Source organism: Bubalus kerabau, chromosome 4, assembly GCF_029407905.1.
Source record: "Bubalus kerabau isolate K-KA32 ecotype Philippines breed swamp buffalo chromosome 4, PCC_UOA_SB_1v2, whole genome shotgun sequence".
Lineage (NCBI taxonomy): Eukaryota > Metazoa > Chordata > Mammalia > Artiodactyla > Bovidae > Bubalus > Bubalus kerabau.
Genome location: NC_073627.1, coordinates 143,371,084 through 143,398,088, shown reverse-complemented (window position 1 = coordinate 143,398,088; position 27,005 = coordinate 143,371,084). Strand labels below are relative to the sequence as shown.

Sequence of the window (27,005 nt, the reverse complement as noted above, 5' to 3'; positions counted from 1 at the left end):
TGAGTCCTGAATCTGGAGCTGTGAGACATGTCAATAGACAGAACCTCCTCATTCTCTTTATTCACACCCTCACAACTCCCTCCAGGGGCAAAGCCAAGAGCATAAGACCCACACACACTCCCCAGGTACCTATATACATACATGCAGAGAACACATGTCCCCTGCCTCACATACACTTGGACACACACAGCCATACACATCTACACACATTCTTCAGGTAGACCTCCAGCTCTGGGATGAAGTCAGAGGTCCAGGCACCTTTCAACTGGCAAGTTGGGAACACAGAGTCTCATAGAAATGGGCTCCAAACAGAACTTCCAGCTGAGAATCCGCCTCCATGGGGATCTGCTGTCATGCCTGGGTTCCATCTGTCCATCCATCCACACCAGCATTGGGTGGAATCAGCTGAAGGCCTCCAAGGTCCTCTACAGGTTTGGGACTCCTACAAGAAAGAGGAAAATTAAGGGAGATGGTAGGACTAGATCTTGTCCCAGATCCCCTGAGAATGAGGGAGGGGACCCAGTTATGAGCCCAACACTCCAAGAATGAATAGGGCAGCCACTTTTGTGTAAACCCCAACACCCTGGGGATGAGACAGTAGATCTAGCTCTGGGCCCAGGCACATCAAGAAATAGGGGAGGGGATCCAGATACCCCAAGAATAAAGATGGACGTCCAGCTCAGAGCATAATACTCTGAAAATGAAGGAGTCCCATCTAGGAGCCCCAGCATCCTGCAAGAGACAGAAGAGACCCAGCTCTAAGCCCAGGGACTCAAGAATGAAAGGCCCATCTCTGAGTCCAGAAGTCATAAGAATGAGGAGACCCACCTTTGATTCCCAAAACCCTTACGAGGATTAAGGCATGTGGCTCTTAATCCATACAGTCAAAATGAGGTCACACATCTCCCAAGTCCAAACATCCCAGATGTCACACTCACCTGGAAGCTTGTCCACTGAAATCATTGGGGCCAAGAGCCCAGATTTTTGGGGTCCATCCTTCTCATCTGGTCTCAACCTTAGCCTAGAGCACAAAAAAGAAGTTGTCTCCCTAACAATGTGGGGCATCTCAGACTCGTCCAAAAAGGTTTTATTAGTAAAGGGTCAAGAGAGCAAAGAGTAGAATCATGAAGTTGGGAGTGGAAGAGGGAGGAAGAATGGTTTCAGAATCAGATATGCTGGGATTGGGGTCATGAGGGGTAGCAATAGGTGTGGTCTGTGGGTATCAGAGCATCTGTGTAGGATCAGAGGCTAAGGGGCCAGTCACTTACCAGAGCCCCAATGCCAGGGCCCCAGCCACCAGTCCCAGGAAAGAGAAGATTCCCAAAGATGCCAGCACGGCCACCTGCTCCAGGGGGTCTCTGTGGTCTGAGGCGGAGGGTCAGATGTCAGCTGCAAGAGCAAGCCTGCCTGACCAGACTCGGTGTCCCCTTTTCCCTGGGGCTTTGTCATTCTCTCCCACCTTTGCCCATCTGCTCAAGCTCACCAAGTGGCTGTGGGTCGGGTAGAAGGGACGGCTTTGGGGGAGCGGGGCTGTCTGCCTGAGGTTCTTCCTCTGTCTGTGTGTGTTGCTGGTCCCCAACTGGTATCTCCTTCGGTAGGGGCTCTGGAGGGAGATGAGACCTGAGAAGTGTCCACGAGGGGTGGGGACAGAGGCCAGAGCCTGCCAGGTGCCAGGAGAGGCCAGGGCCGGGGTTGGACCCTGCGGCACCTAGGAGGCAGAGCTCGAAGGGGCAGAGCCAGCTTTCGGTAAGTAAGCAGGGGTAAAGGCTGAGAGACAGGGTTAAAGCTAGAGCGGGGCTTACGCTAGGGCAGGGCTGCAGGCAGTACAGCTGAAGCCTGGGGCCGCAGTTGCAATGTGGCTAGCTAGTCCCTGCAGATAGATACTAGTTGGCTTGGCCTCTGCCCTTTCCTTAGGCTCTGTCTCTCACCAGTGCTTGGAGTCCCCCAGGCCTCGGGGCTCCAGGAGCTCCAGGTGCCAGCATCCAGAAAGTCCCGGGCGCTGACCCGCACTACATGGGGCAGCCCAGCCACAGCATCGGTGATCACCTCCTCCAATCCAGCTGGCTCCACCTGGGAGTGCAGATAGTTCCCTGGCAGGTTATCCAGTTATAAGCATTCAGCCTTCCTGCCCTCCCACCCGCCTCCAGCCCAGTCTGCAAAAAGCACCCTTTCCTCCCAGTCCAGTCCCTGTCAATCTGATGCAGCCTTCTGAGCTTCATATAGGGTGGCTGGTGGTGTTAGGTCTACACCTAGCGTTCACAAGACAAAAGTGCATAGTGGTTCTGTAGATAGGCTGTGATTTCAGACTGATTGCCTGGGTTCAGATCTTTGCTGTGCCACTTACTGAGTGACCTTGGGCCTCTCTCTGTGCCTCAGTTTCTCCATTTGTAAAACAGAGGTGAATAGAGCTAAAGGAGATAGTACATGTGTACACCTAAAGTACACCTAAAGCTAAGTCACTTCAGTCGTGTGCGACTCTGTGCGACCCCAGAGACGACAGCCCACCAGGCTCCCCCGTCCCTGGGATTCTCCAGGCAAGAACACTGGGGTGAGTTGCCATTTCCTTCTCCAATGCAGGAAAGTGAAAAATGAAAGTGAAATCGCTCAGTCGTGTCCGACCCTCAGCAATCCCATGGACTGCAGCCTTCCAGGCTCCTCCGTCCATGGGATTTTCCAGGCAAGAGTACTGGAGTAGGGTACCATTGCCTTCTCCGAAAGTACACCTAAAGGAGATAGTAAATGTGAAGCACAGTGCTTGGCAGACAGTGTTCAGTAAATATTGGTTATTATCTGAGGCAGCAGCTCCCCGGGCCTGATGCTAGCAATCTCTGCCACCTCCAGAGGTGGGAATTCACCTTTATTCACACATGAGTATATCAGTGTCTGTGCCTCTGGGTGAAAAGCCCTCCCTTTCCTAGAAAAGTTATTTTTAAAAAGTCACTGCTATCTACCCACAGATGGGCTGACATCAGTTATAGCCCTGGAGGGCGGAGGGAGGAGGCGCAGTCCCTGTGACAAGGCCTGGCCTAGGGAGAGTGCTCTGTAGGCGGGGAGCCCACGGGGCATCAGTGACCTCCCAGATCTGGTCGTGCAGAACACCAGCAACAGGAAACTAGAGACAGGACGTACAGCCCCAGACCAGGGTGCACTCCAAGGCCTCACCGTAGACCAGGCTGGATGCTGTGCTGGACGGTACTGCAGCCGGAACTTGAGCAGGAAGTGGGGCTGGCGGGGCCAGGAGGCAGGGTACGTCCAGCTAGCACGCAGGCGGCGAGGATAGCCAGGCACTGACTCTACCCGCAGCCCCTGGGGCGGGTCAGGGCGCACTGAGGGCAGATGAACGGGGAGGTGGAGACACAAAGTCAGGGCACGAGAGGTGCTCATCCTTCCCCCATTGCCTCCCAAGGGAAGACGGGTGTGTGCCTAAAAGTCCCAGAGGGGAGGCCCTGCCAAGGAACTTGGGGAAATCTTAGGCTTGATCATCCCTTAGGCTCAGGATCTGTCATCCCTGTTATCTGAGGATGGATTTTTGAAATGTTTGTTGAGTGAGTTAAACAGTGATCTGTTTTCCCTCCAAGGAAGATGAGTTGGCCCAAATTCCAGCCAGAGCCTTCGTGATCCCCTCCCACACACAAGTCAAGAGAAAGCCAGTGAGGGGTTTCCACTGGGCAGGGAAGATGTGAGATGGAGCTGCATTCAGCACCGGGCCTGGAAGCAGAGAGGCAGCACTGGGGTTGGGCAGCCAGGAAGGACTTGAAAGGGAAAGGGGTGGTGGCAGTAACCTCTAGAAGCTGAAGGAACCCTGCCTCCTAGGGTTCTGATCTCTTTGGATTCTGCTGAAGTCTCCCTGGGGGCCATCTGTGTGCTGAAATAGACCTGTGTTGGGAGGGAACTGTGTGGGAGCTCAGCAGGAGGAGGGTTATGAATTACGGGGCTATCTATACTCTGGGGTCCAGTCTGGGGTCTCTGTGGTAGGGATCTGGGGAGACCTCTAGGACTGGGTACTCACAGATGCTCTGCAAGCTCACATCCAGCAGGCGGGTGCTGGCCCCCAGGGGGTTCACTTCAGTCACATTGATCCGATACTGGCTCCAGAACTCTGCCCCATGGACTATACAGCGGGCCGCCCCAGGGGGGTCCTGTAAGCATGGCCAGGGCCCTGTGGATGGACTTATCCTAGGAGGAAGGATGTGGTCTTGGACTCTGGAAATGTTCACTGTGGGATCCAGCTGGAGCCCCCAGCTTCCCCCTCACGTCCTACCTTTGGCCATCAGCTCCCGGCACAGTCTTCTTCCTGGCAGGGAAGAGGTCATCTGAGGTCAGGAAGGAAAGGAGGGTCCTCCCTCTCTCTCAGGCCACCTTCAATACCTCCCCACCTACTCCCACACCCACATTTTGCTATACACCCAAATATATAGGCATACACAGCCGATGCTGGACACACCTGTAGGAGGTGAGGTAGCGGGTGGGTAAACCGCTAACCTGGCTGGGACTCCAAGTGCAGGAGAAGTTCTCATAGTCGGCAGCCCGGCAGGAAACAACGGGGCGGGCCGGGGGGTCTAGAGGCAGAGGGCGCAGCTGGAGAGTGAGAAGCCCCCAGGCCTTCCCCATCCCAGAGGGCTTCCTCTGGGCCTGCAGTCCCTCAGGAGCCCCACTTCTCATCACCCCCCCACAACACTCCTCCCCAACTCACAGCCTAGCCGCAGGGTCACCATGCCCCTAAGTGCGCCGTCCAGGGTCCGGCAGGTATAGGTGCCCTCGTCAGTGCTTTCTGCCCGGGCCAGGACCAGTTCGGGCCCTAGCCCAGAGGCAGGTCCCTGGAGCAGCCTTGTCTCCCCGTCCCGAAACCAGGACACCAGGGCCCTGAGGGTGAGAAGAGATGATGATAGATGGAAGGAAGAGTCAAAGTATGTGTCAGACCATGCCATAGCTCTCCCCTGGCTTCTTGGTGTGCTTGTGGTAAAATTCAAACTCCGTTTGCTGGCATACAGAGCCCCTGGTGATCTAGCCCTCACCTTACTTTTTTTCTTCATCACCTCCCTCTCTCCCCTTCCACCACTGCACTTCAGTTAGGTTATGCTTCTTTCAGTTCAAGACTGTGGAGCTCAGGAATTCCCTAGTGGTCCAGTGGTTAGGATTCTGTGCTTCCATTGCTGAGGGCCCAGGTTTGATCCCTGGTCGGGAAACTAGGATTCTGCAAGCCAGGGCATGGCCAAAAATAAATAAAGTTTAAAACTGTGATTTTTTTTTTTAAAGTATGGAACTCACTCCCACTTCAGGGCTTTGCACTAGCTGTTCTCTCTGTCAGGAATGCTTGCTTATACCATAACCTTGACTTCCCTGGTGGCTCTGACGGTAAAGCGTCTGTCTACAACGCAGGAGACCCGGGTTCGAGCCCTGGGTTGGGAAGATCCCCTGGAGAAGGTAATGGCAATCCACTCCAGTACTATTGCCTGGAAAATCCCATGGACAGAGGAGCCTGGTAGGCTACAGTCTATGGGGTCGCAAAGAGTCGGACACGACTGAGCGGCTTCACTTTCACTTCACTTTCAGAAATCAGCTTCAATATCACCTCCTCATGGATTCCCCTAGTGGTCCAGTGTCTAAGACTCCACATTCCCAATGCAGGGGGCCCAGGGGGCCCCAGGTTTGATCCCTCATCAGGGAATTAGACCCCACATGCCACAACTAAGACCCAGTGCAACCAAATAAAATATATATATATCACCTCCTCAGAGAGGCCTTCCCTGATGACCAATAAAAAGTGATCATTCAGTTCTCCTCTTCCACATCACTCCCTTTTGATTTTCTGCCCTGCAGGTATTACTACCTGGCATCTTGCCTGGCTTGTGTACTGCCGTATCCCAGGTCTAGCTAGAAGAGACCAGGCAATTAGCAGGTGCTCAGTATATGTAGGTTGAAGGTTCAGTTGAATAAGGATGGTTTGAGGGTTAGGACAGAGAGATGAAGGTTACAGATACAACGGGCAAGGATGGGAGGGGTCTGAGGACTGGGCAAGGTCAAGAAAGCGTCATGAGAGGGTTCCATCAACCCAACAGGCCAGTGGAGCACTTACCCAGCAGTCACTCCAGGGCAACACAGCGTCAGGGCCCTGCCAAGCTGCCCATACTGGACCCCTGTGGAAGGCACTTCTGAGCAGAGGCTCTTCCTTTCCCTCTCTCCCATCCCACCCCTCACTTTGTGAGAGTGACAGGATAAGGGGTGGACTTTTAAGACCCGCGTGGGGTCATAGGGTCAAAGCATCATGTTATAGTCTGGAGACAGAGCTCAAAGGGCAGGGTGGAGAGAGAATGTTGCCAGGTTGGATGTCAGTGGTTGGGAGGGTCACAGGGCAGGCCTGAGAAGGGGCCACAGTGCTGGTGGCATCACAAATCAGAGTTGGGGGTCATAGAGCAGGATTCTTCTCACCTGGGGGGCCCCAGGCCTGGGGGCAGGGAGAGGAGGCAGACACCAGGGCTGCAGCCACGGCCACCAGGACCCTGCTCAGCCCTGAGCAGCTACTGCTCATCTGCGGGGAAAAAAGCAAGGTCAGCGATACCACATGCCCAAGATGGGAGGCTAAAGCCTGCCTCCTCCTCTTCCAAACTGGGGCTTTCTAGGAGGAAGAGGATCCATGTGGGGTAAGGCTATCAGACATCAATGGAGGATCCGATGTAAGGTCCCCTTTCCACCATACACCTAGTGCTGTGTGTGAGTACACACACACACACACACACACATCCCATCACACACCATCACACCCTCCTTCTCAGCCATGGGCTTAGGGCCCAGAACAAAAGCCGGAGGCAACAGCCTCTGCCAGCACCGCCACCCCCCCACCACCCCCCACACCACCCTTGGCGCCCACCCCTGGCACCAAGCACTGGCTCAGGCTCCATCACTCCCATTAACTCCTCCGGTCCAGCTGTTGGGAATTTCGTGTCCATCCCCAACTGGCCCAGGGACAGCCGCTGCCTCTGACTGACCTATGGCCACCCTTGTCACCCTGGGGCGGGGACTGTCAAGGGTGGGTCTGAGCCCACCCTGCTCCCCTGCCATGAGGCCTAGTCCTGCGCTGGCTGCCAAGCCTGGCCCCTTGCTCTGGCTATTTGGGCCGCTCCTGTGAGCCTGACTCTGGAATCTTGTTGGTCTCAAGCCTGGGAGGCTGGACAGGGCTAGGGTGCAGGCTGAGGCTGCAGAGTTAAGCAGATCCAGATGCCCGAGCTGCTGCCAGAGGCTGGGGCGGGCGAGGAGCCAGCAGATGGAGACAGGGTGGCGGGAGGGGAGAGGAGGCTGAGAGGAGCTAGGAGCCCAGGGGAACAGGAGGCTGGGTGGGGGCCACGGGACCAGAGATGCCCAGAGATGAGGACCAGGAGGCGGTGGGGGCTGGGCTAGGGCAGCAGGATCTCACAAAGGCTGAAAACATAACCAACTGTGTATGAGTGGGGGATTGGGGTGCTACAAGAGAGGGATTCAGGCTGGGAGAAAACAGGAGGAGAAAGGCAGTGGGGAGGTGGGAACTGGGGCAGGAGAAGGGGCAGATGGGGAAAGGGCCCCAGGCAAGGGCTCTGAAAGAGGGAGAGCCCAAATCCCCCCACCCACAGAACTGAGCAGGGACCTCTATGGGTCTGTGTGTCTGTCCGAGTGCGTCCAGTGGCTTACCCCAGCCCCCCAGCCACATTTACCCTGCTCAGCCCTGCCCTACCTCGGTGATCCCAGTGGCTGACCGTCCATGGCCTCCAGGACTTCCTCCCACCAGCTACAGTACCGTCTCAGCTCCACTCAGTTCTGCGACCCCAGAATCGTCCCCTCCTTCCCCTTCCCTGCCCCCGCCCCTCTGCGCCCCCGCAGCTCCGCGGCCCCTAGCCAGGCCCCCTCCCCCTCCTCTCGCCTCCCCTCCCACCCCCTCTCACCCAAGGCCCTGGGAAGGGAAGAGGCCTCCCCCAAGTCTGGAAAGGAAGCCACAGGCACAGGCAGGCACAGCCAGAGAGAAAGGAGGGCTGCTCTGTCTCTGTCAGTGAGAGGTTCCCTGTGTTCTCACACAGCCAAACACAGGCACACTCAAGGGGGCTTCCCTAGGCACCATCAACAAAGACACTCCCCTGAACACACGTGGACACACTCAAATGAAGAAGCAGACACACACTTGTGCTTCCCCTCTTTTCATATTAACTTCCCAGCAAATATTTCCTTAGGGTACAGCTGGCTGTGTTTTAAGGGGAAGAGAGGCCCCATGTTGAGGGATATAAAGAAAAGCCAAAGAGTCCAGCTTCCTCCTCCCCTGGATGTTCCAGCCATTTCTCACCTCCCTCCACCTCCCCGCTCTCCTCTTCAGGCCCCAGCACCAGGAAATGCCTTTGGTCCCTGGTGCCAGACTCACAAGACCCACACTTATCCTCCGACACACACTCTTAGGTACAGCCACTCACAGTTACACCGATACACTGAGACATGTACATTTACACATACCCAGACACACACAAAGGCACAGACATCGAAGTCTTCCTTGCACAGTCACACATACACTTAGCACTCCGCCCCTGGGATGGGGGTTACAGCACTCCCTGTGAGCAACTCCTCATCATGGTTTAAGCTTCTTCTTCCAAGGGGCTCTTAGCAGAGATCCCTAGAGAGACGAAACTGTGAAGAGACACAGAGTGTGAGCTCTAGGAAGAAAGTAATAGGGAGAGAAAAAGACATAGAAAACTGAGTCAGGCAGTGAAACAGAGAATAAGGATCAAAGGGCCAGTGACAGGAGCACTGAAAGAAGGGGAAGCCAAGTGTGTTGGGATGGGTCCTTCCACGCAGGCCACTGAGTAGAAAGGTCAGTGTCATCAGCTACCTACAGAAGTGGGTCCCCAAGATGCAAACCCAGCTCCACCCCTCCCCGGTCTAACAGTCAGGACACAGGATACACGTGGAGTGCAAGTCCCATTCTTACTCTGCCACGGCTGAAGTCACACCTGAGCACACATAAACCCAGACACGCGCTCTCACGCTGGCAGACACGATCTCAGATCCTGCAGAGACCTTCCCAAAACACAGTTGCCCCGCTGTGCTCACGGGCCGTCTCACCCGCACAAACGCTTGACCCAATCTCTGCCCCCACACTGCACACTGACAGACACACGCACACGGAATCGCACACCCGCACAGCCACATGCACACTCAGCCACAAGCACAGCGACACCCGCAGGCATACTAGCTGACAGTTGCACCAAGCGACACTGTTGTGAAGTCTCGCACACTGACATCGTCACACACAGCTTTGGCAGTCTCACAGGCGCGCGCGCGCACACACACACAAACACACACACACACACACACACGCACACTGACAGTCCGTCAGTCGCTCAATCCCACACCCCCCTGCCCCGCCCTCTCCTGGCGAGGCTCCCGCCAGTTCACCCGCGGTCCCATCAGGCCTCACCTTCCGCGGCCGCCGCCGCCAGCGCCCTCCGCCCTCGCCCTCGCCCTCACCCTCGCCCTCTGCCCCGGCCTCGACTCCCTCCCGCCCTGGGGCCCCGCCGTGGGGGCGGCTCCGCCCAGGCGCCAATGGAAGGAGCAGGGTGAAATAGGGGGGGTCTCGGCCCATTGGAGCCTCCAACTGCCAATCACCTCCACCCCCACCTCGGCCGGACACTTCCTGTCCCGTCCGGGACTGAGGAGGCTGCCGCCGGGGGACAGAGCGTGGAGCTGGGTTCCTGGGTCCGGGCCCCGAAAGCCCCTCCTCCTGGGACCGCGGGATCCGAAGCTCCCAGGCCCCTCCCCCTCCCAGCTGTCGGCAAACAAAGCCTCAGGTTTTGTGGCTTAGGAGCTACTGGGCAGGTGACCGGGGAAGCTGAAGGTGCCCCTGACTCCAGATAAGACAAGGAGGTGGACTGCTGTTAAGGCGGTGGGTCTCAAACGTCACTAGACATCGTGGTTTTATAACCGCCAAGCCACACTCCAATTAAATCAGTACTGTTTAAAACTCCCCGGATGACTCCAAAATGCAGGCCATTCAAAGGTAGTAGGAATGTATGTCTTAAGAAACTAGCCGCCCATCTAGGGTTCCATTCCCCAGTCAATGGGGGCTCAAGGAAAATGTGTGCCACGTTTGTCTGAGCGTCTTCAAAACAGGGCAACACTCCAAGTTGACCCTTCCCCTCCAGGGTCTCTTAGGAAGACAGGACCCCGGGCTGGAAGGCAGCAAAGGTTATCCTGGGTCAGGGTATTACGGTTCTGCCTGATGTGATTCCCCCCACCACAGTCTCGATTCCCTTGGAAAGAAAGGAAACAAAAAGTGTTCTGGCCATTCCTGCATCACTCACAAGCTCCTGACTTCACCTAAATGTTTGGAGGACCCTAAGTGCATCACATCTCCTGGGTTGTATGACTTGTTATTCCCGCAGTTACAGTCTTGCCAGGGAAACAGATCCAGAGAAGTGTGGCTGGACCCAGGGTCACTCTGCAAACCATACCCTCCTTCCAGGCCTCAGGGCTCCTAACTCTGGCAGCCCCTCCCTGCCAGGGCTATCTTCTGTCCTCTGCAATGACTGGGGCACAGGGGCAACAGAGGTGTTCAGACACTATGCATACATGCTGCATGTGGGAGTCTGGAAAGGCCAAGGACAAAAAGCCACGTACACGTTCCCTGCCCGCCCATTCAGCCCCTGTGGGTTGGAGCAGAGCCAAGGTGCAGCCACTCACAAAGCCAGGGTTCTGGCCAGCGGCCCAGGGCCTGGCCACTGACCACTGGGACTAGGATCCTCCTCGCCTGATGCCCACCAAACCCTCAGTCCCAGGCTTGGTGAGTTGACACCCTAGGGATGGTGCAAGGGAGGCTCTGGTTTTCCCAAAGCCTCAGCCAAAAATAAGAACAAAGGATTCTAAAACAATTTTAAACTGGGCTGCTTTTGTTACCCTAGGAGTAAAAGACTCTATAAGCCACACATGACATGGAGTATTAATTTTGTTCAGAGATTTGGGGTGGAGAGGTGGGGAGGCCGCACTCTTAAATTTTTGCACATCTCTTGGAGTCACAGGTTCAATCCCTGGGTTGGGAAGTCCCACTTGGAGAAGGAAATGGCAACTCACTCCAGTATTCCTGCCTGGAAAATTCCATGGACAGAGGAACTTGGCGGGTTACAGTCCAAAGGGTCGCAAAGAGTCAGACACAACTGAGTGACTGAGTAAGCAAAAAAGTTGACAAAGAAGGTTGTGGCTGGAGCTATGCCTTCAGCCTTTAACCCCAGACCCCCGGGGATCAGAGTTCACACTCCTCTGGCATTAGAATATGTGATTAAAGTTTGAGAAGCATAGTTTTATTGATCCCACATCTGCCCAAATTCTAAGCCCTGGTTCCTCAGGCAGAAGGCCCTGTGGTCAGCGTGGTCAGGCGATGGCTGCTGTCTCCCTGTCCTTCTGCCCCAGGCGGTAATGAACCTCAGGAAGTGCCCTTAGTCTTTCTGCAGCCTGGAAGGGGGAAAGGGGATAATTAGGGAGGGTAATGTTTGCCCAGAATGGGGTATGGAGTTCTGAGTGTGAGAAGACACTAGACACTGGGGAGGGTGTGTGGGGCAGGGAGGTTGGTGAGAAGGACTGCTGGAATAGCCAGAGATGAAGGAGTTGAGCAGCTCTGGAGTCCCCAGGAATACCGAAGTTATGGCGGGTTTTAGGGTCATGATTGTTGGGATCCCTTGAGGAAACAGGAGAGAAAAGGGGACCCAAGGATCCAGGGTATTCCAAATCCTGACCTGCTCCGGGGTGAGGTCCCTCTGGGCCTGGGCAAGCATTTCATAGCCAACCATGAACTTCCGGACTGTAGCAGAGCGCAGGAGTGGAGGGTAATAATGAGCATGTAGCTGCCAGTGGTCCCAGTTGGCTCCAGCCTCTGATCCTGTGGGAGCCCCTGACAAAAAGAAGGCAGAGATGGTTGGGAAGGGTCCTTTCTTAGTTCTTCAGCCTAGCTCCAGGCTCCTCCGTCCATGGGACTTTCCAGGCAAGAGTACTGGAGTGGGGTGCCACTGCCTTCTCCCCAAACCATAGCAGGTACCTGAAAACTACATCTTCCAGCATACTCTGCCAGAAAGACAAGGCACCAGAAAGTGCACTGGGAGACAGTTTCACTAAGTTCGCATCTCCACTCTCAGTTCCGGCATATCTGCTCTGAATGCTTCCCCAGCAAGTGTTCCAAGGCCTACTGGGAGTTGCAGCCCACTAAGCTGGGACCCAGGAGCCCAGAAATGGCGTTGGGGATAGACATAGGTACTCTGGAAGCCTCACCGTGCCAGCCCATGGAGTAGGGGAAGGATGTTTCAAATAGGTTGTCATACTTGGTCAAGAGCTTCTTCATGATGGAGGATAGATCTGGAATCAGAACCTGACTCTCAGTCTGGGGCACAGATGCTGTCCCCACCAGAGCCATCCCCAGCCAAAGCCTGGCCCCAGGGGCCCAGCTGGGAGACTCACCGTCACGCTCAGCAGGGGTCAGCTCAGGCAGCCTCCGAACATGCCGACGGGGCAGCAGTAATGTCTGAAAGGGCCACACTGCCCAGAAGGGGACCAGCACCAACCAGTGCTCACTAGTTAGGACCAGACGTTCCTAGGCCAACCCAATGGAAATGATGTCATCAAGGTGGGTGTGAGGAGGCCAGCAAATGGGTAAGGGAAGACCAAAAAACCTATGTAGAAACTGATGGCTTCTCACCACCTCTACCACCCTAGTCTAAGTCTTTATTATCTTTCTTTTAGCTTATTGCTGTGTCCTACTAGCAAGTCTCTCTGCTACTTCCGTTCTACCCTTCTCCTTCACACACCTCTCCTTTTGGGGTTAGGCTAGGGGCTTCTTAGGGACACAAGATTTGGCTTTCTCCCACCTTCCTGAGCAGCTCCTGGCGGCCGTACTCCACGAGCAGGGGCTCTCCATGCTGACTCTGATAGGCCCGCTGACATCGCTCCTCACGCTGGGCAACATCTGGCAGGAAGCTGCTGGCCCACACCTGTCAAGGGGCAGTAGAAGAGCAGGCAGATCCTTCACCCCCTGAGCCTCCTCATCAGTAGCATACTTCCTCTGGCCCTTCCCTTACTCCAGTTCCCCAACCCACAGTGCTGGATTGGACTCAACCCAGAAAATCTATGGAAGCCCCTCACACTCTTACCTGGCAGTGGGGATGGGGGTTAGAACAGCCCATCATGGCTCCTTTGTTTTCAAAGATCTACGAGGTAGAAGCAGGGAGCTTTAAGCCAAAAAGACACCAAGTCAACCCCTCCCGACCACAGCCCATGGAAATAAAAGTGCCAATTCCCAGAACCAAATTGTACCACCCCTTCCCTGACCATCTAGTAGAGGGGGCAACGTCACAGACCTGCACCCAACGGTACTGGGCACCCAGTTCCTCTGTGACTGAGGCCCAAGCATCAACAACAGCTCGGATTTCGGGGACCGACATGAGAGGCAGTGTCACATCCGACCAGGGGTGGAAGCACATGACCTTACTAGGTGGTGAAGGAAGGAGAGATGACACAGGTATAGGGCTTGCTGTGTTGGGGGTAGGGCCCAATCCTAGTATTCAGTCCAGGCCCCAGGTTGAAGGGTGTAAGAGTAGAAATTTATTGTTACCAAACTCCTTGAGCAGCCTCTGCTTGGAAAAGGGGGTGATCACTGGGTCCTAAGATAAAGGGGTATCACTCTATGCAGTAGAAGTCCCCCAACAAGGTACAACCTCTTTGCTCCCCAACAGCACCCAGAGCCAGGTTACCTGGACTCGGGGCATCAGGCTGCAGAGCTGGGAAGTCGTTGTCAAACAGGAAGGTGCCTTCATAGTCAGGATTCACCTACAGACAAGGATGGGCTAGAAGCCTTTGCTGGCCTATATACCACCAGTCATCTGGTGGGTGTCAAGGTTATAAGTAGGTGGGGAAGGCCACTCTGAGGTCAGAAAGACTTGGTGGGATATGACCCAGAAGGAGGTCCACTCCCCCTGTGAGGTAAAGGGTTAGGGTCCATTCCTCTGTGGGGTGAAGGGGAGCCGTAAGGGAAAGGAGATGGAGCTACTCCCCCTACTCCCACCCCCCGCCAAGCCTGCAGATGTAGGATTTAAAGACTGACCTTCCCATTGGCCCGTGTGGCCCCCGGACAGAGAGGGTTGTGGGGGTCATGGCGGGGTACTGTCGTCAGAGGCTGGGGCTCTACCTGCCCCTGCCAGGGACGCTTCATGCGGTGCGCTGACACCAGCACCCACTCATCTTGTAGCGGGTTGTAGCGGATATGCTGATGCTCTGGCGGCAGAGAGTCCAGATCAGTCACAAAGCTCTTCGCCCCCTTCTCCCCTGCAGAAGGCCCAAGCTCGGATGCAACCTCTTGGCCCCACCCTGCTCAAGAGCTAAAGGCCGGAGCTTGGGCGTTCCTAGCGCCAATTAGCCTGCAGCCCCAACACCGGCGTGTCCCTTCGCAGCGCGTGCCTGGACCGGTGGGCGCGCCGACCCGCGGGCAGGGACGACAACTTCCTAAGGAAGGGGAGGGTTCAGTTTCGCGTCCCAGCGAGTCCCGGCCGCCCTGCAGTTACCGCTAGCCCGGAAGGTTGTGGCCATGGCGTCCGCCTCTAACGCCTGCTGGCGCTGCTCAGCACACGTTCCCCGGCGCGACTGGAGGCCACCGCGGGGTAGGTATCGTCTGGAACTTTGAGCCTGCTCACTTCGCCCCCATCGCCGCTTCTGTCTGGCCCCGCCCCGGCCTCGATGATTGGACAGCCGCCAGCACGTGACAGCCCGAGGGTCCGCCCTACCACCTGGGGGCGGGGCTCAGAACTGACTACCCCTACAGGGGGCGACTTGGACGATCCCACTCTAGGGCCAAAGCCACTAACTACCCTGAAACAGCCTCTGTGAAACTGCTTACTACAGATCCCTCAGCTCCGGGATGCTCAAAAGACTTCTTTGCTGCATTAAGTCATTTGGTCATTCATTCAGCAAATATTTACCTACTGAGCATCTACCGCGTGCCAGGAACCTAAGCTCCATGTGGCGCAAAAGGATGTCCCTGTGTGCACAAGTCATAGTCTCAGCCCTCCCAGAGCTTACATTCTAGGATAGGTAAGGGTATAACCCTGGATCCACAATCACCTCACTTACCTGTTCAGTGACTCTGGTGGAGGAAAAGCAAGGGGATGGGATACGGGGCTGTGGGGTTTGAGCTGCTTCACCTAAACCCTGGCTTCAGCAACTACTTGAAGGAGTGGGTACCTCACTGTAACCATATGCTAGCCCCACCAGGCAGCAGAAACAGGTTTGGGGAAAGGGGGCTAACTAACCATATTCTCTCTGTGTGTCATATATACAGACACACACAAAGCACAGGAAGTGGTCAGGGTAAGAAGGCTATAAGAAATCTGAAATTGTGGGGAGGATAGGACTATCAGTAGCTCCAACAACCATCTGGGTGAGGTCAGGGGTGTTTCCTTTGCACAATCCTGTCCCTTCTCCAACTTTTCCTTGGATCAAACCAGTTGGCTAAAACTAGAATAAACTTCAAATTAATTCCTCCCCTGGCACTTTATAGAGTCATCTAAATATTGCCTGAACATCCTTCCCATTTCGCAGTGGAGAACAGAGACCTCAAGGTCATCCAGAGGATAAGTGGCCAAACTGAGATGTGGACCCAAGTTCACAGGCTCTTCTTGATGCTTAGAAATGTCTCTGAGACTTCAGGGAGCTTGCCTTTCTTCCTTTCTTTTTTTTTTTTTTTTTTGGCACACCATGCACAGGATGGTCAGTTCCCTAACCAGGGATTGAACCTGAGTCATGGCAGTGAGAGCCCAGAATCCTAAACACTGGGCCACCAGGAAACTCCCTCCGTGAACCTTAAGATAGAAACCTAGTGAGCTAGGAGCTGGGCAGTAGCAGGAAGGCCCCTTCCCCCAAGCCACGCCAGGTCAAGCCAGGTGTTTTGCTGAGCTCAGATGTAAAAACTGGGTCTTAGGTCATTTACCTTATCTCTGCCCCAGGGGCCTCAGACTTAAATCTAAAGCCCACCACTAGAGGGCATGGAGCTGAGAAACCAGAGCTTTATATATCCCATTGGCTGCCCATGAAATACAGAGGGAAAGGGATAAAAAATCTGCTTTTTGTGGAAAGGGGATGTTGTCGGCTAACAATAAATATTGCCACTGCAGCAGCCACTGTAGCTGACCCCACAACAGTGTGCCCAGAGGGGAGTTCAGGATGAAGAAAAACAGGAAGGGTTTTGTGCTTTTTTAAAAAAACTATTTGTTTATTTTACTTATTTATTTTTGGTCATACCACATGGCATATGGGATCTTAATCCTCTGACCAGGGATCAAACCCATTCCCCCTGCAGTGGAAGCACAGACCACTGGACTACCAGGCAATTTCCAAATATTCAGCCTTTTTTTTTTTTTTGCCATAGCATGTGGGATCTTAGCTCCAGGGCCACAGATCCAACCTGCGTTCCCTGCATTGGAAGCATGAAGTCTTAACTAATGGACTGCCAGGGAAGTCCCAGCAATATGTGCTTTGGTTACTGGTTTCTGTCTGACTTACTTCACTTAGTATGATAATCTCTAGGTCCATCTGTGTTGCTGTTATTTCATCCTTTTTTTATGGCTGAGTAATATTACATTGTGTATATGTACCACATCTCCTTTATCCATGTCAATGGACATTTAGGTTGATTCCATGTCTTGGCTATTATAAAGAGTGTTGCAATGAACATTAGGGTACTTGCATCTTTTCTCTTTTTAATATAATTTTATTTTTTTATTTTTGGCTGTGTTGGGTCTTCACTGCTTTTTGTTGTGTGGGCTTTCTCTAGTTGAAGTTAGCAGGGGATACTCTTTGTTGTGGTGCATGGGCTTCTCCTTGTGGTGGCTTCTCTTGTTGCAGGGCATAGGCTCTAGGCTCTCAGGCTTCGGTAGTTGCAGCAGGTGGGCTCAGTAGTTATGGCACCCAGGCTTAGTTGCTCTGCCACATGTAGAATCGTCCTGCACCAGAGGTCGAACCCGTGTCCCCTGCATTAGCAGGCAGATTCTTATCCAGTACGCCACCAGAGAAGTCAGCAAGCATCTTTTCGAATTATGATTTTCTCTGGATATATGCCAAGGAGTGGGATTGCTGGATCATATAGTAGCTCTATTTTTATTTTTTAGGGAACCTACATACTGTTCTCCATAGTGGCTGTACCAGTTTACAGTCCCACCAATAGGATAGGAAGGTTCCCCTTTCTCCACATCCTGTCCTGAATTTATTGTTTATAGACAATTTGATCATGGCCATTCTGACCTGTGTGAGGTCATACCTCAGTGTGGTTTTGATTTGCATCTCTAATAATTAGCCTTTCTCTTTTTTTAAAACAGTGTGTGCTGGAGAAGATTTCTGAAAGACCAGGTAGGGGAGCTGAAGACCTAGACAGTCCCAGAGGACTCTTCCTAAAACAGCAGGGCAGAGACCAGAGTTTTGGGGTAGTCCCTGCTACTTGGGATACTAAAGAATGGTCAATTCAGGAGTGTCACAGAAGCCAGAGCCAATACAAAAACATGTTCTCTCAGTCTTGCAATAATCCCTTTCTAAATCTTTCCCGTCTTAGTTAAAAGTATCTCAAAAAAAAAAAAAAATAGTCCATCTTCCCAGCCTCTACTCTATCTGCACAGTACACTGTAACAAGTCTTTTGCTCTTTAGTAATCAGGATAAATAATCTTAGTTGCTGTAACAAACAACCCGCAAACTCAGTGGCTTAGCACCAGAGTCCACTGCGGGAGAGAGGAAGCGCTCTGTCCCATGCAACATTCAGAATTCTCTACTAACTACTTAACTGTATATAACTATGATAATAGAGAAGGCAAGACAGAGTGTGTCAATAATTTCACAGACTTTAGGAGCCAGACCTTGAAGTGGCATACATCATTTCTGCCTATACTTCTCACCTAACTACTGAGTAGACTGGAATATAATCTGGCTGCCCAAGAGCAAAAGGAATGGATTTGTGAATGTAAATTCACCTCTCTGCTACATGTCCCTCCTGAGAAACTCAATGACCATTTCCCATCATTTAATAGGACCACTCAGTTATATTTATTATAACAATATCAGTTATATTGACTGTGTTGACCTCTCATTCCATCATTCTCATGTGTGAGGCTACAGTCTTCCAATTCTCTTCTCCTTTATGTTTTGTTTATATAACTAGCACATGACACCACATGCCAGACTCTAATTGCTTTGTAAATATTAAGTGGTTTAGTCTTCATCACAATAAACTATGTACTTTTATTCAACCCATTTTACAGATGAGAAAATTGAGTTACAAAAAGTTTAAACAACTTGTCCAAGATCACACAATTAGTAGGTGGCAGGGGCCAGGTTTTTAATCCAGTCAGTCTTTCTTATCACCTCTCTATGCTGCCTTTTTTCTGTTTCTTATGCTTCTCTTCCTTTATCACTCCCCCGCGGCTGATAACCTTCCGTTGGTTTACAAGCCCCTCCTTTCACATTTTGTGCTTCTGAATAAAGAAAGAATTGTCGGCCCCCGGAAGACCCCACGCTGAGTCTCTCCTCCGTGCCTTTGCTCTTGGAGAAGGTCTGACTGGCTTACTGCAATGCCCTTCCCGTCGCTCTTAAAGACACTGCTTAAGTGTCACCGCCTCCAAAAGCCTTCCATACGTTCCCAAGTTGAAGAGCCTCCTTCCCACCTTCTGTGCTAACAAAGGCGGGCATTTACCATCACAAGTCCCGGAAGGCTCTGCTTCGGGTTCACCTGCTTCACCAGTCAGTGAGCCCAGGAGGGGCCAGTCCATTCTGCGTTTCACCGCCATCCTCTCCTACCCCAAGTAGGACGGCAGTAGGAGAGTCCCCTCCTAGAGGACCGAAGGCCGGCAGCTCGGAGGGCTTAGCCCCGCCCCCTCGCCTGACGCGCGCGGCGGCGCCCCGCCCCCTCGGAGCTCCCGGCTCCCCGCTCCCGGAGAGATAATGGTTCAACCCGAGAGGCGGTGCCCCGGCGCCCTGGCAGTTCCGATTGGCCAGGGCGAGCCGTACCACGGCAGTGGCGGGGGAACGGGTAGTGGACCGCGCGCCGCAGACTCGGAGGCAGTGAGAGTCACAGCCTCCCGCCTCGGCAATCCCTAGCGCTGCACTGTGCCAGGCCACCCACCGGGATGTGTTGGGCCGTGGGCCGGCGGTGGGCGTGGGCCGCGCTGCTCCTGGCGGTCGCGGCTGTGCTGGCCCAGGTGGTCTGGCTCTGGCTGGGAACTCAGAGCTTCGTCTTCCAGCACGAAGAGATCGCGCAGCTGGCTCGGCAGTACGCGGGTGAGCCGGCGGGTGAACGGGTGGAGGACCACGGGTTGGGGCGGGCCGGGCCGAGCTGGAGGTTCCGGGGGCACCATTTCCCAGTTCCGGACCGGTGCTGGCCCTGACTCTGTTGTTCCTCTACCCCCGCCAGGGCTGGACCACGAGCTGGCCTTCTCTCGGCTGATCGTGGAGCTGCGGCGGCTGCACCCGGGCCACGTGCTGCCCGACGAGGACCTGCAGTGGGTGTTCGTGAACGCGGGAGGCTGGATGGGCGCCATGTGCCTTCTGCACGCCTCCCTGTCCGAGTACGTGCTGCTCTTCGGCACCGCTCTGGGCTCTAGCGGCCACTCGGGTCAGTGCTGGCGGCGGGCCGGACTGGGAGACTGGGGCTGTACAAAGGCCCATGCCCTCCTTTCTGCCGTTTGGCCAAGCCGTAGGATGCTACGGATACCCTGGTATTCAGTGTCCATTTGATTGTTCCTCAGGGCGCTACTGGGCTGAGATCTCGGATACCATCATCTCTGGCACCTTCCACCAGTGGAGAGAGGGTACTACTAAAAGTGAGGTCTTCTACCCAGGTGGGTTGGGTGACTTTGTCAGAGAGGTGGGTCTTTTCATTCTTGGGTGCCTGTAGTTGGGGGAAGGAGCCATGCCATGGAAAATGGGGTGCATTGAGGGGCCCTCCACCTCGTTCCTTTGCCCTCCAGGTAAGCCACAGGTGGTTGATGAGGCAGTGTTGAGGGTTTCTTTGACTTTTCCCCTGTCCAAGTGGAAACATAACTTCCTGTTAACCATGTCTGATTTTTAATCATCCAGTATTCCCAGCAGTTACTGGAGTCAGTTGGGTAATCGAAAATGCTGTCATGCCCCAAAGACAAGGCAGACAGTTTTTTTGTATAATGAAGCGTTTGGACTGCTAAGTAACTTTGGTGTTGAATGTTACAAGCATGCCAGGCATGGGATTTCCCTGACAGTCCAGTGGTTATGACTGCACTCCCAGTGTAGGGGGGCATGGGTCAGATCCCTAGTCGGGGAACTAAGATCCTGCATACTGCACAGCACAGCAAAAAAAAAAAAAAAAGTGTGGCAGACATTGTAATTGAATAGCTACATTTCTCAGAAAGCCTAGCAAGTTTCATATTCATCTCACCCTATATAATAGGCCCAGCCCAAGTTTAGCCAAACTTCTGCTTGACATGAGTGAGGCTTGGGAATGCAGACTTCCATGGCTCCCAGATGGTGGTGCGGGGCCAAGTGAGACTTCCCCCATGAGAGGACATGAGCCAGGTGATGCCACAAAGGAAAGTTCAGGAGTGGCCACCTTAGCCCCTTACCCAACCAAACCATTGAGGTAAAGCTTTTCCTTTCCTGAAGCTGCCTGTCCATTCCCTACCCCTAGAGAGCCTATAGGCCAGGGGTGGGGGTGGCCGTGGAAGGGAAGGGCAGGGCCCAGCTCCTCAGGTGGTTGCTCCCTGTCCCACCAGGGGAGACGGTGGTGCACGGGCCTGGTGAGGCAACGGCTGTGGAGTGGGGGCCAAACACATGGATGGTGGAGTATGGCCGGGGTGTCATCCCCTCTACCCTGGGCTTCGCACTGGCTGACACTGTCTTCAGCACCCAGGACTTCCTCACCCTCTTCTACACTCTTCGAGCCTATGCCCGGGGCCTCCGGCTGGAACTCACCACCTACCTCTTCGGCCAGGATGCCTGACCAGCCAGGCCTGAAGGAGGACCTGTGGATGGACAGGAGCGGGCGGGCCCGCACACATCCACTTGCTGAAGCCCATGTGAAAAGACAAGAACATACCACATGCAGATACTGAGTTCCTGATGTATGAGCAGGGACATACATGCTTATACAACCAAACATAGAGAGTCATGGGAACACATGAGACACACATTCAGATACTGAATCCTGTGTGTATGGCAGCATTCACACCCATCCAGAGAGGGAGCCCCACATGTACCAAGGGAGCCAGTCATGTTCCAACACACATCCCACAAGATTAACTCAGGCCTCTCCAGAACCTCTCTGCCCCTAGTCAGAGCTCTGGAGTTAGGGATGGGGGTGGCTATTTCAAACTGCCTGGGTCTGACCCTTCAGCCCAGCAGCCATTGATTAGGGGGGATGGGGGAGAAGAGGGGCTGCCTTTGGAGGCTCCCTTCACCTGCAGCTATGATTCCCTTCCCCTTCATCTCCCATCCTCACCATATGCCTTACCCCTTTTTGTTCCCCTGCTATGCAAGTACCTTCATGGTCTGTCCCCTACCCTCTGGAGAACCAGGAGAATGGAAAATGCTGAGGTCACACCTCCCTCCAGGGTATGATGGGGAAGCTGGCCTCAGCCCAGGGCCCACTGCTGGGACTAGTACCTGGACAGATGGGCCCAGGTTCAAGGGGCCATCGCTGGCCTAGAGAAAGCCTTTTCTGCGCACACACCCATCACAGCTTCTGGACACTGCCCTTGCTGCATTCTCTGTCCATCTGTCTATCTCTGTTAATAAAGACCTGTTGAACAATTCCATTTCTTTTCGTGTCTGAGCAGCAGGAAAACCTCTAACTCCTGGAGGCCTAAAGAAGGTCTCTCCCTCACTGTGTGATTCAGTTTATGACAGCGGCTTTTTACTCAATACTTCAGTGTTTCCAGGAATCACCCGCAGGCTCATTGACTCTATAGATGATTGTGCCCAATCCCCAGAGATCAGTTCTGGGTTGAGGCCTTGAGATCAGCATGTTTAATAAGTTTCTCTCCACCAAGTTTGAATGCCACAGTTGAAGAAATTCAAGGCTAACTGAGGTGTGTGTCTTCCTCTTGGTGTCTTGGTCTTCCCTCTGCTAGTGCTGTTCTGGGAACAGTCCTGGGATTCCTACTCTGAATGATCACTGGGTGGCAGTGTGCAGCCACTTTTGAGCTGTAAGGCAGCGTCATTCTCCATCTGCTTTGTACTAGGTTTCCAGGGTAGCATATTCACCTCCACCCAGAGCAAGAGTTCCTCCTCTCTGGTCTGCTTTTTCCAGGACCCCTTACTTCAGTGGAGGCTCCCAGGAGTGGGCAGCAGGCACACTGGTGATGTCTGAGGTAGTGAGGGCTGGGACTAGGATGAGATCAGAGAGGTGCCTGAAGTAAACACTCCCACCGGCCCTGCACTTGCCTCACCCTCCTACCTTGCTCTGAGGTTGAGCAAGGCTCAGGCCTCATTTCTTAGCACTCTAGTATATTTAAAATGGAAGAAACGTGGTTATAAAAAAATGTCTTATTCTAAAATTTTGACATTCTAATGAACAAAAATACAAAAGACTACATATATAACCATTGAGAACATCAAAAGTCTAAATTGGTCACACAGAATGCATGTGAGGCCCAGGCAAGATGGCCTCCTGAGAGTCCACCACCACCGTGTCGGCCATGCCAGGCCCTGGCTGCAGCCTCTTCGTTTGATCACAGGTTGCAAAGTCAAGCCTCAGAATTTCTCTCACCCTGAAACCCACCTTTGCCTCTAGGCTTAGAGCCCACATGTATTAGGGACGCCCCAGCTCCCTGTGTCATTTCTTTCACAAAGGACTAAGCTCCGAGGCTCCTCCCCATCTCTGCTGCTAAGTCCAGTGGTTATTTCTTCTCTTAACTTGACACAATCTTAAAACGTTCATGTCGCTTAGAGGACACTACTCTTCCTTCTTTGCCTCCTTTGCTAGATCTAGCTTATTTCCTCAACCTCTGACTTCCCAGGTCTATACTGCTCTGAGGGGATTGCAACCATTTCATGACTTTAAATACCATCTAAGGAATCCCCTAGCAATCCAGTGGTTAGGACTTGAGGCTTCCACTGCTGGGGTCTGGGTTCAATCCCAGGTCAGGAAACAGATCCCACAAGCCACACGGGACAACTATAAATAAGTACTACCTATATGTCTATATACCAGTTATACTGAGATACAATTGATATGCAAGGTTTTATTTTAAGGTATACAATGTAATAATTTGATATATGTCTATATTATGAAATGATTACCACAAGTTAACATTCATCACCACACAGTCATCATTTTTTTATTTTGATGAGAGGTTTCAAGATCTACTCTCTTAGCAACTTTCAAATATGCCATATAATATTGTTGACTCTAGTCAGTATGCTGTACATTACATCCCCAGGACTTATTTATCTTATAACTGGAAGTTTACCTTTTGACAACTCTCATTTATCCCCTGCCCCCACATTACCCCTGACCTCTGGCAACCACCAATCTGTTCTCTGTTTCTGTGAGTTCAGTTTTTTGGTTTTTTTAGAGTCCACATTTAAGTGAGAATGTATACCATTTGTCTTTATCTGATTATTTCATTTCACATAATACTCTCAAGAATGAATGGATAAAGAAAATGTGGTATATATCTACATGGAATATTATTCAGCCACGAAAAAGAAGGAAACCCTGCCATTTGCAACAGTGGTTGGAACTTCAGGACCATCTATGTGCCTTGATGCGTCATTTTTGGTCTCATCTGAGCTCCAGATTCAGATAGCTGATTACTTTCATCTCCACTTGACCTCTTCACTTGGTCATCTAATTGGCATCTCAAAATGTTCAACACAAACTGATTTCTCTCCCAATCCTGCCCCTCCTGCAGTCTTTATGGCCTCAGTTAAGAGCACCTCCACTTACCCAGGTGCTTTGGCCAAACACCTTGGAGTCATCTTGGATACCTTTCATTCTCTCACATTCTACATTCAAGACATCAACAGATCCTGTCAGATTTATCTTCAAAACATATTCAGCATCTTACCACTGCTTGCCACCTCCACTGCTACCACCCTGGTACAAGCCATCATCATCTCTTGCCTGGATTACTGCAATGGCCTCCTAACTGAGCCTCATGCTTACATCCATTGTGGAAGGTAAGAGCCAGACTCAAAAACCAGAGTCAGACTTTCACTCTTTGCTCAGCCATTTCCCATGGCTTCCCATCTCATCCAGTCCTTTCACTGCCTCCAAGAACCTACTCCAAGATCCATGTTACCTCTGACCAAACATCCAGCTGGTCACCTTGGCCTCTGTGTTCTAGACCAGTGGCCTTGCTTTTCTTCCAACACATCAAACTTCCACTTCAGGATATTTACACCTGCTGTTCTGACTGCAAGGCTCTTCCCTACGTATCTGGATGGCCTTTCCTCCCCTCCTTCAATTCCTGCTCAGTGAGTCCTTCCCTTAACATTGGGTAATATCAGCCCTTCTGTGTTGGTTTTCAAATAGCAAATTTTTGATACTCTTCCTTTTAAGAAGTGAAGCCTAATTCCCTTCCCCTTAAGTGTAGGCTGGACTTAGTTATGTACTTTTAACAAATAATATATGGCAGAAGTGACAGTGTGTGACTTCTAAAACTAGGTTATAAAAAGCTCTCTTCCCTCTTTAGTTACTCTTTCTGGGGGAAACCAGCTGCCAGGTTGGGAGGACACTCAGACATGAGGTCCTCTCCTATGGAGCAGCCCAGCTGGGGAGAACAGCCTCTTGCCAACAGCCCTGTGAGCAAAGTGGATCCTCCAGTCCCAGCCAAACCTTCAAATCACTGCAGCCAACATCTTGACTACAACCTCATGAAAGACAGTCAGCACCCCTCAGCTAAGCCACTCTCAAATTCCAGATCCACAAATTGTGAAAAAATAAATGCTGTTTCAAGCTGATAAGTTTGAATGTAATTTGTTGCACAGTAATAGGTAACTCCTGGAAAATCCCATGGACAGAGGAGCCTGGTAGGCTGCAGTCCATGGGGTCGCAAAGAGTCAGATAAAACTGAGCAACTTCACTTTCACTTTTCACTTTCATGCACTGGAGAAGGAAATGGCAACCTACTCCAGTGTTCTTGCCTGGAGACTCCGAGGGAGGGTGGAGCCTGGTGGGCTGCTGTCCATTGGGTCACACAGAGTCGGACACGACTGAAGTGACTTAGCAGCAGCAGCAGCAGCAATAGGTAACTAATACACTATTCCCTTTCTATTCCCTCAACCCAGATTTATTTTTCTCCATTTTGCTTATTATACACACTATATATTCCTCGCACTGGAATTATGCCATTATAATAGGGACTTTGCTATATTTACTCCTGTGTCCAACAGTGCCTCGCATAAAGTAGGTGCTCCATAAGTATGTGTTGGATGAATGGAGGTCTAGATCTGTCTGTCTGTGTGAGGTACAGGCTCAGAGGGGGCTATATATGGGTATAAGATGCCTTTCTTCTTCACAGATGGTGAGAGAGAAAGAGAAACCAGGTTCCAGTCAGCTTATTCCTTCTCCTCTGCTCTTCCCTGTTGTGCCTTCCCAAGAGAAGGCACAGCCTTCTCCCTAGACCCAAAGGTGAATTTACTATGTTTCTTTTTAAAAAACATAATTTTATTTATTTTTGGCTGTGTGTGGTCTTTGTTGGTGCACAGGCTTTTCTCTAGTGGCAGGCTGGGATTACTCTCTAGTTGTTGTGCGAGGCCGTCTCATTGCAGTGGCTTCTCTTGTTGCCTAGCACAAGCTTTGGGCACTGGGGCTTCAGTATTTGTGGCACACGGGCTCATGAATTGTGGCTCCCAGGCTCTAGAGCACAGGCTCAATAGTTGTGGTGTGGCATGTGGGATCTTCCCGGATCAGTGATCGCACCGTGTCTCCTGCAACAGCAGACATATTCTTTACCACTGAGCCACAAGGGAAGCCCCACTATTCTTGAAGCCCCACTTGATTCTTGTCCTTGGGGAGTAGCGTCCCAGGCCCTTATCCCTCTCCATCCCCTCCAAAGCAATCTCCAAACCCTCAGAACTGGAATTCCCTCAAGCCAGTTCCTACCTTTCCAACAGGAACTTTACCTTTATCCCTCTCCGGGCACCTCCTCTCCTCTGAACAGCCTGGGAAGTTAGAGGGTGGGGAGGGAGGCAGGCAAGCTGAGCACAGGAGTTACCTTGGAGGTGGGGCAGCAGAGGGGCTTGACTCTGCCCCAGGAGAACTTACACCACACAAAGCCGTGGGGGAAGGGGGCTTAGGATTTGAAAGTGGTGGGATCACCAAGGCTTCTTGGTGGAGGTGGTGTCTGACTGGCTGTCCGATCTGAAATCTGAGCAGGTGGGCACTGGAGTGATCCAAGGGTATGAGCAGGACTGAGTCTCACTGTGACCAGGGGTGGGCTAAAAGAGAATAAGGACTTCGTGCCATAGCAGGAAATGAGCTGGGGACAGGGTGGAGGCTGGAGCCAGGGAGAGCACAGGGGTGTTACCCACCACAAGATCCTGGTAAGAAGAGTTGGTAGTCCAGGCCAGGGCAACCTGAGAGGAACAGACTGATTGGGAGAGGGTGGAGGAGGAAGAAGAAGGTAAAACTCACCCCCGAATTTCTGCCTCCTAGAGGAATCTTGGCCCTGGCACCAGTGTACCTCAGTGAGTATGAATGACGTCAGGTGCCGAGTGCTGCGTTTGACACAGCAGAGTTTCACAACCATGCCAGCCATCACTCCTACAGAGGCGTGATGTTCACTCACGCACTTGGCATCACCTCTGGGTGCTTTTAGTAGGTCAATTTCCTTGGGCATAGGAAGAAACTGTGGAATGTATGAGGGTGCTTAAGAGTGGGGTCCAGGCTGCTCAGGAATGGCATCTCCTCATCTGGAGGATAACCGGGGGTTGGGGTGAGCCTGGAGCAGTTGGAGATAGTTATGCAAACATGGGTAGAGGGTGTCTGGAAAAATGGGCAAAATCT

The 27,005-nt window shown here is 52.6% G+C and overlaps 3 protein-coding genes across 8 annotated transcripts; 1 reads left to right on the top strand and 2 right to left on the bottom strand.

The window, feature by feature from the left end:
• Positions 1 to 41: 41 nt before the first annotated feature.
• Positions 42 to 9,521, bottom strand: IL11RA (interleukin 11 receptor subunit alpha). Of its 4 annotated transcripts, none has more exons than XM_055580295.1 (14): positions 9,431 to 9,477; positions 8,470 to 8,640; positions 6,430 to 6,529; positions 6,077 to 6,137; positions 4,694 to 4,863; positions 4,445 to 4,559; positions 4,262 to 4,294; positions 4,010 to 4,176; positions 3,163 to 3,326; positions 1,929 to 2,070; positions 1,484 to 1,603; positions 1,269 to 1,365; positions 939 to 1,021; positions 42 to 442 (listed from the first exon to the last, which is right to left on the bottom strand). In XM_055580295.1, exons 3-14 carry the CDS (start codon positions 6,527 to 6,529, stop codon positions 426 to 428), a joined length of 1,269 nt encoding a protein of 422 aa, XP_055436270.1. In that variant the 5' UTR covers positions 8,470 to 8,640; positions 9,431 to 9,477; the 3' UTR covers positions 42 to 425. The 4 variants fall into 4 exon arrangements, with proteins under 4 accessions (XP_055436270.1, XP_055436268.1, XP_055436269.1 ...); XM_055580293.1 differs by having other exon boundaries at positions 8,525 to 8,640; XM_055580294.1 differs by lacking the exon at positions 8,470 to 8,640 and having other exon boundaries at positions 9,431 to 9,521.
• Positions 9,522 to 11,290: 1,769 nt separating this feature from the next.
• Positions 11,291 to 14,725, bottom strand: GALT (galactose-1-phosphate uridylyltransferase). Of its 3 annotated transcripts, XM_055580292.1 has the most exons (11): positions 14,550 to 14,725; positions 14,093 to 14,262; positions 13,743 to 13,818; positions 13,604 to 13,652; positions 13,350 to 13,479; positions 13,143 to 13,199; positions 12,861 to 12,983; positions 12,454 to 12,586; positions 12,268 to 12,351; positions 11,739 to 11,893; positions 11,291 to 11,457 (listed from the first exon to the last, which is right to left on the bottom strand). In XM_055580292.1, the coding sequence occupies exons 1-11, from the start codon at positions 14,572 to 14,574 to the stop codon at positions 11,377 to 11,379; spliced, it is 1,083 nt and encodes a 360-aa protein (XP_055436267.1). In that variant the 5' UTR covers positions 14,575 to 14,725; the 3' UTR covers positions 11,291 to 11,376. The 3 variants fall into 3 exon arrangements, with proteins under 3 accessions (XP_055436267.1, XP_055436265.1, XP_055436266.1); XM_055580290.1 differs by lacking the exons at positions 13,604 to 13,652; positions 13,743 to 13,818 and having other exon boundaries at positions 14,550 to 14,688; XM_055580291.1 differs by lacking the exons at positions 13,604 to 13,652; positions 13,743 to 13,818; positions 14,550 to 14,725 and having other exon boundaries at positions 14,093 to 14,528.
• A 4,290-nt stretch (positions 14,726 to 19,015) lies between these two features.
• Positions 19,016 to 21,804, top strand: SIGMAR1 (sigma non-opioid intracellular receptor 1). The gene is made up of 4 exons (XM_055578872.1): positions 19,016 to 19,300; positions 19,434 to 19,634; positions 19,768 to 19,860; positions 20,767 to 21,804. The coding sequence occupies exons 1-4, from the start codon at positions 19,150 to 19,152 to the stop codon at positions 20,991 to 20,993; spliced, it is 672 nt and encodes a 223-aa protein (XP_055434847.1). The 5' UTR covers positions 19,016 to 19,149; the 3' UTR covers positions 20,994 to 21,804.
• The last annotated feature ends 5,201 nt before the right edge of the window (positions 21,805 to 27,005 follow it).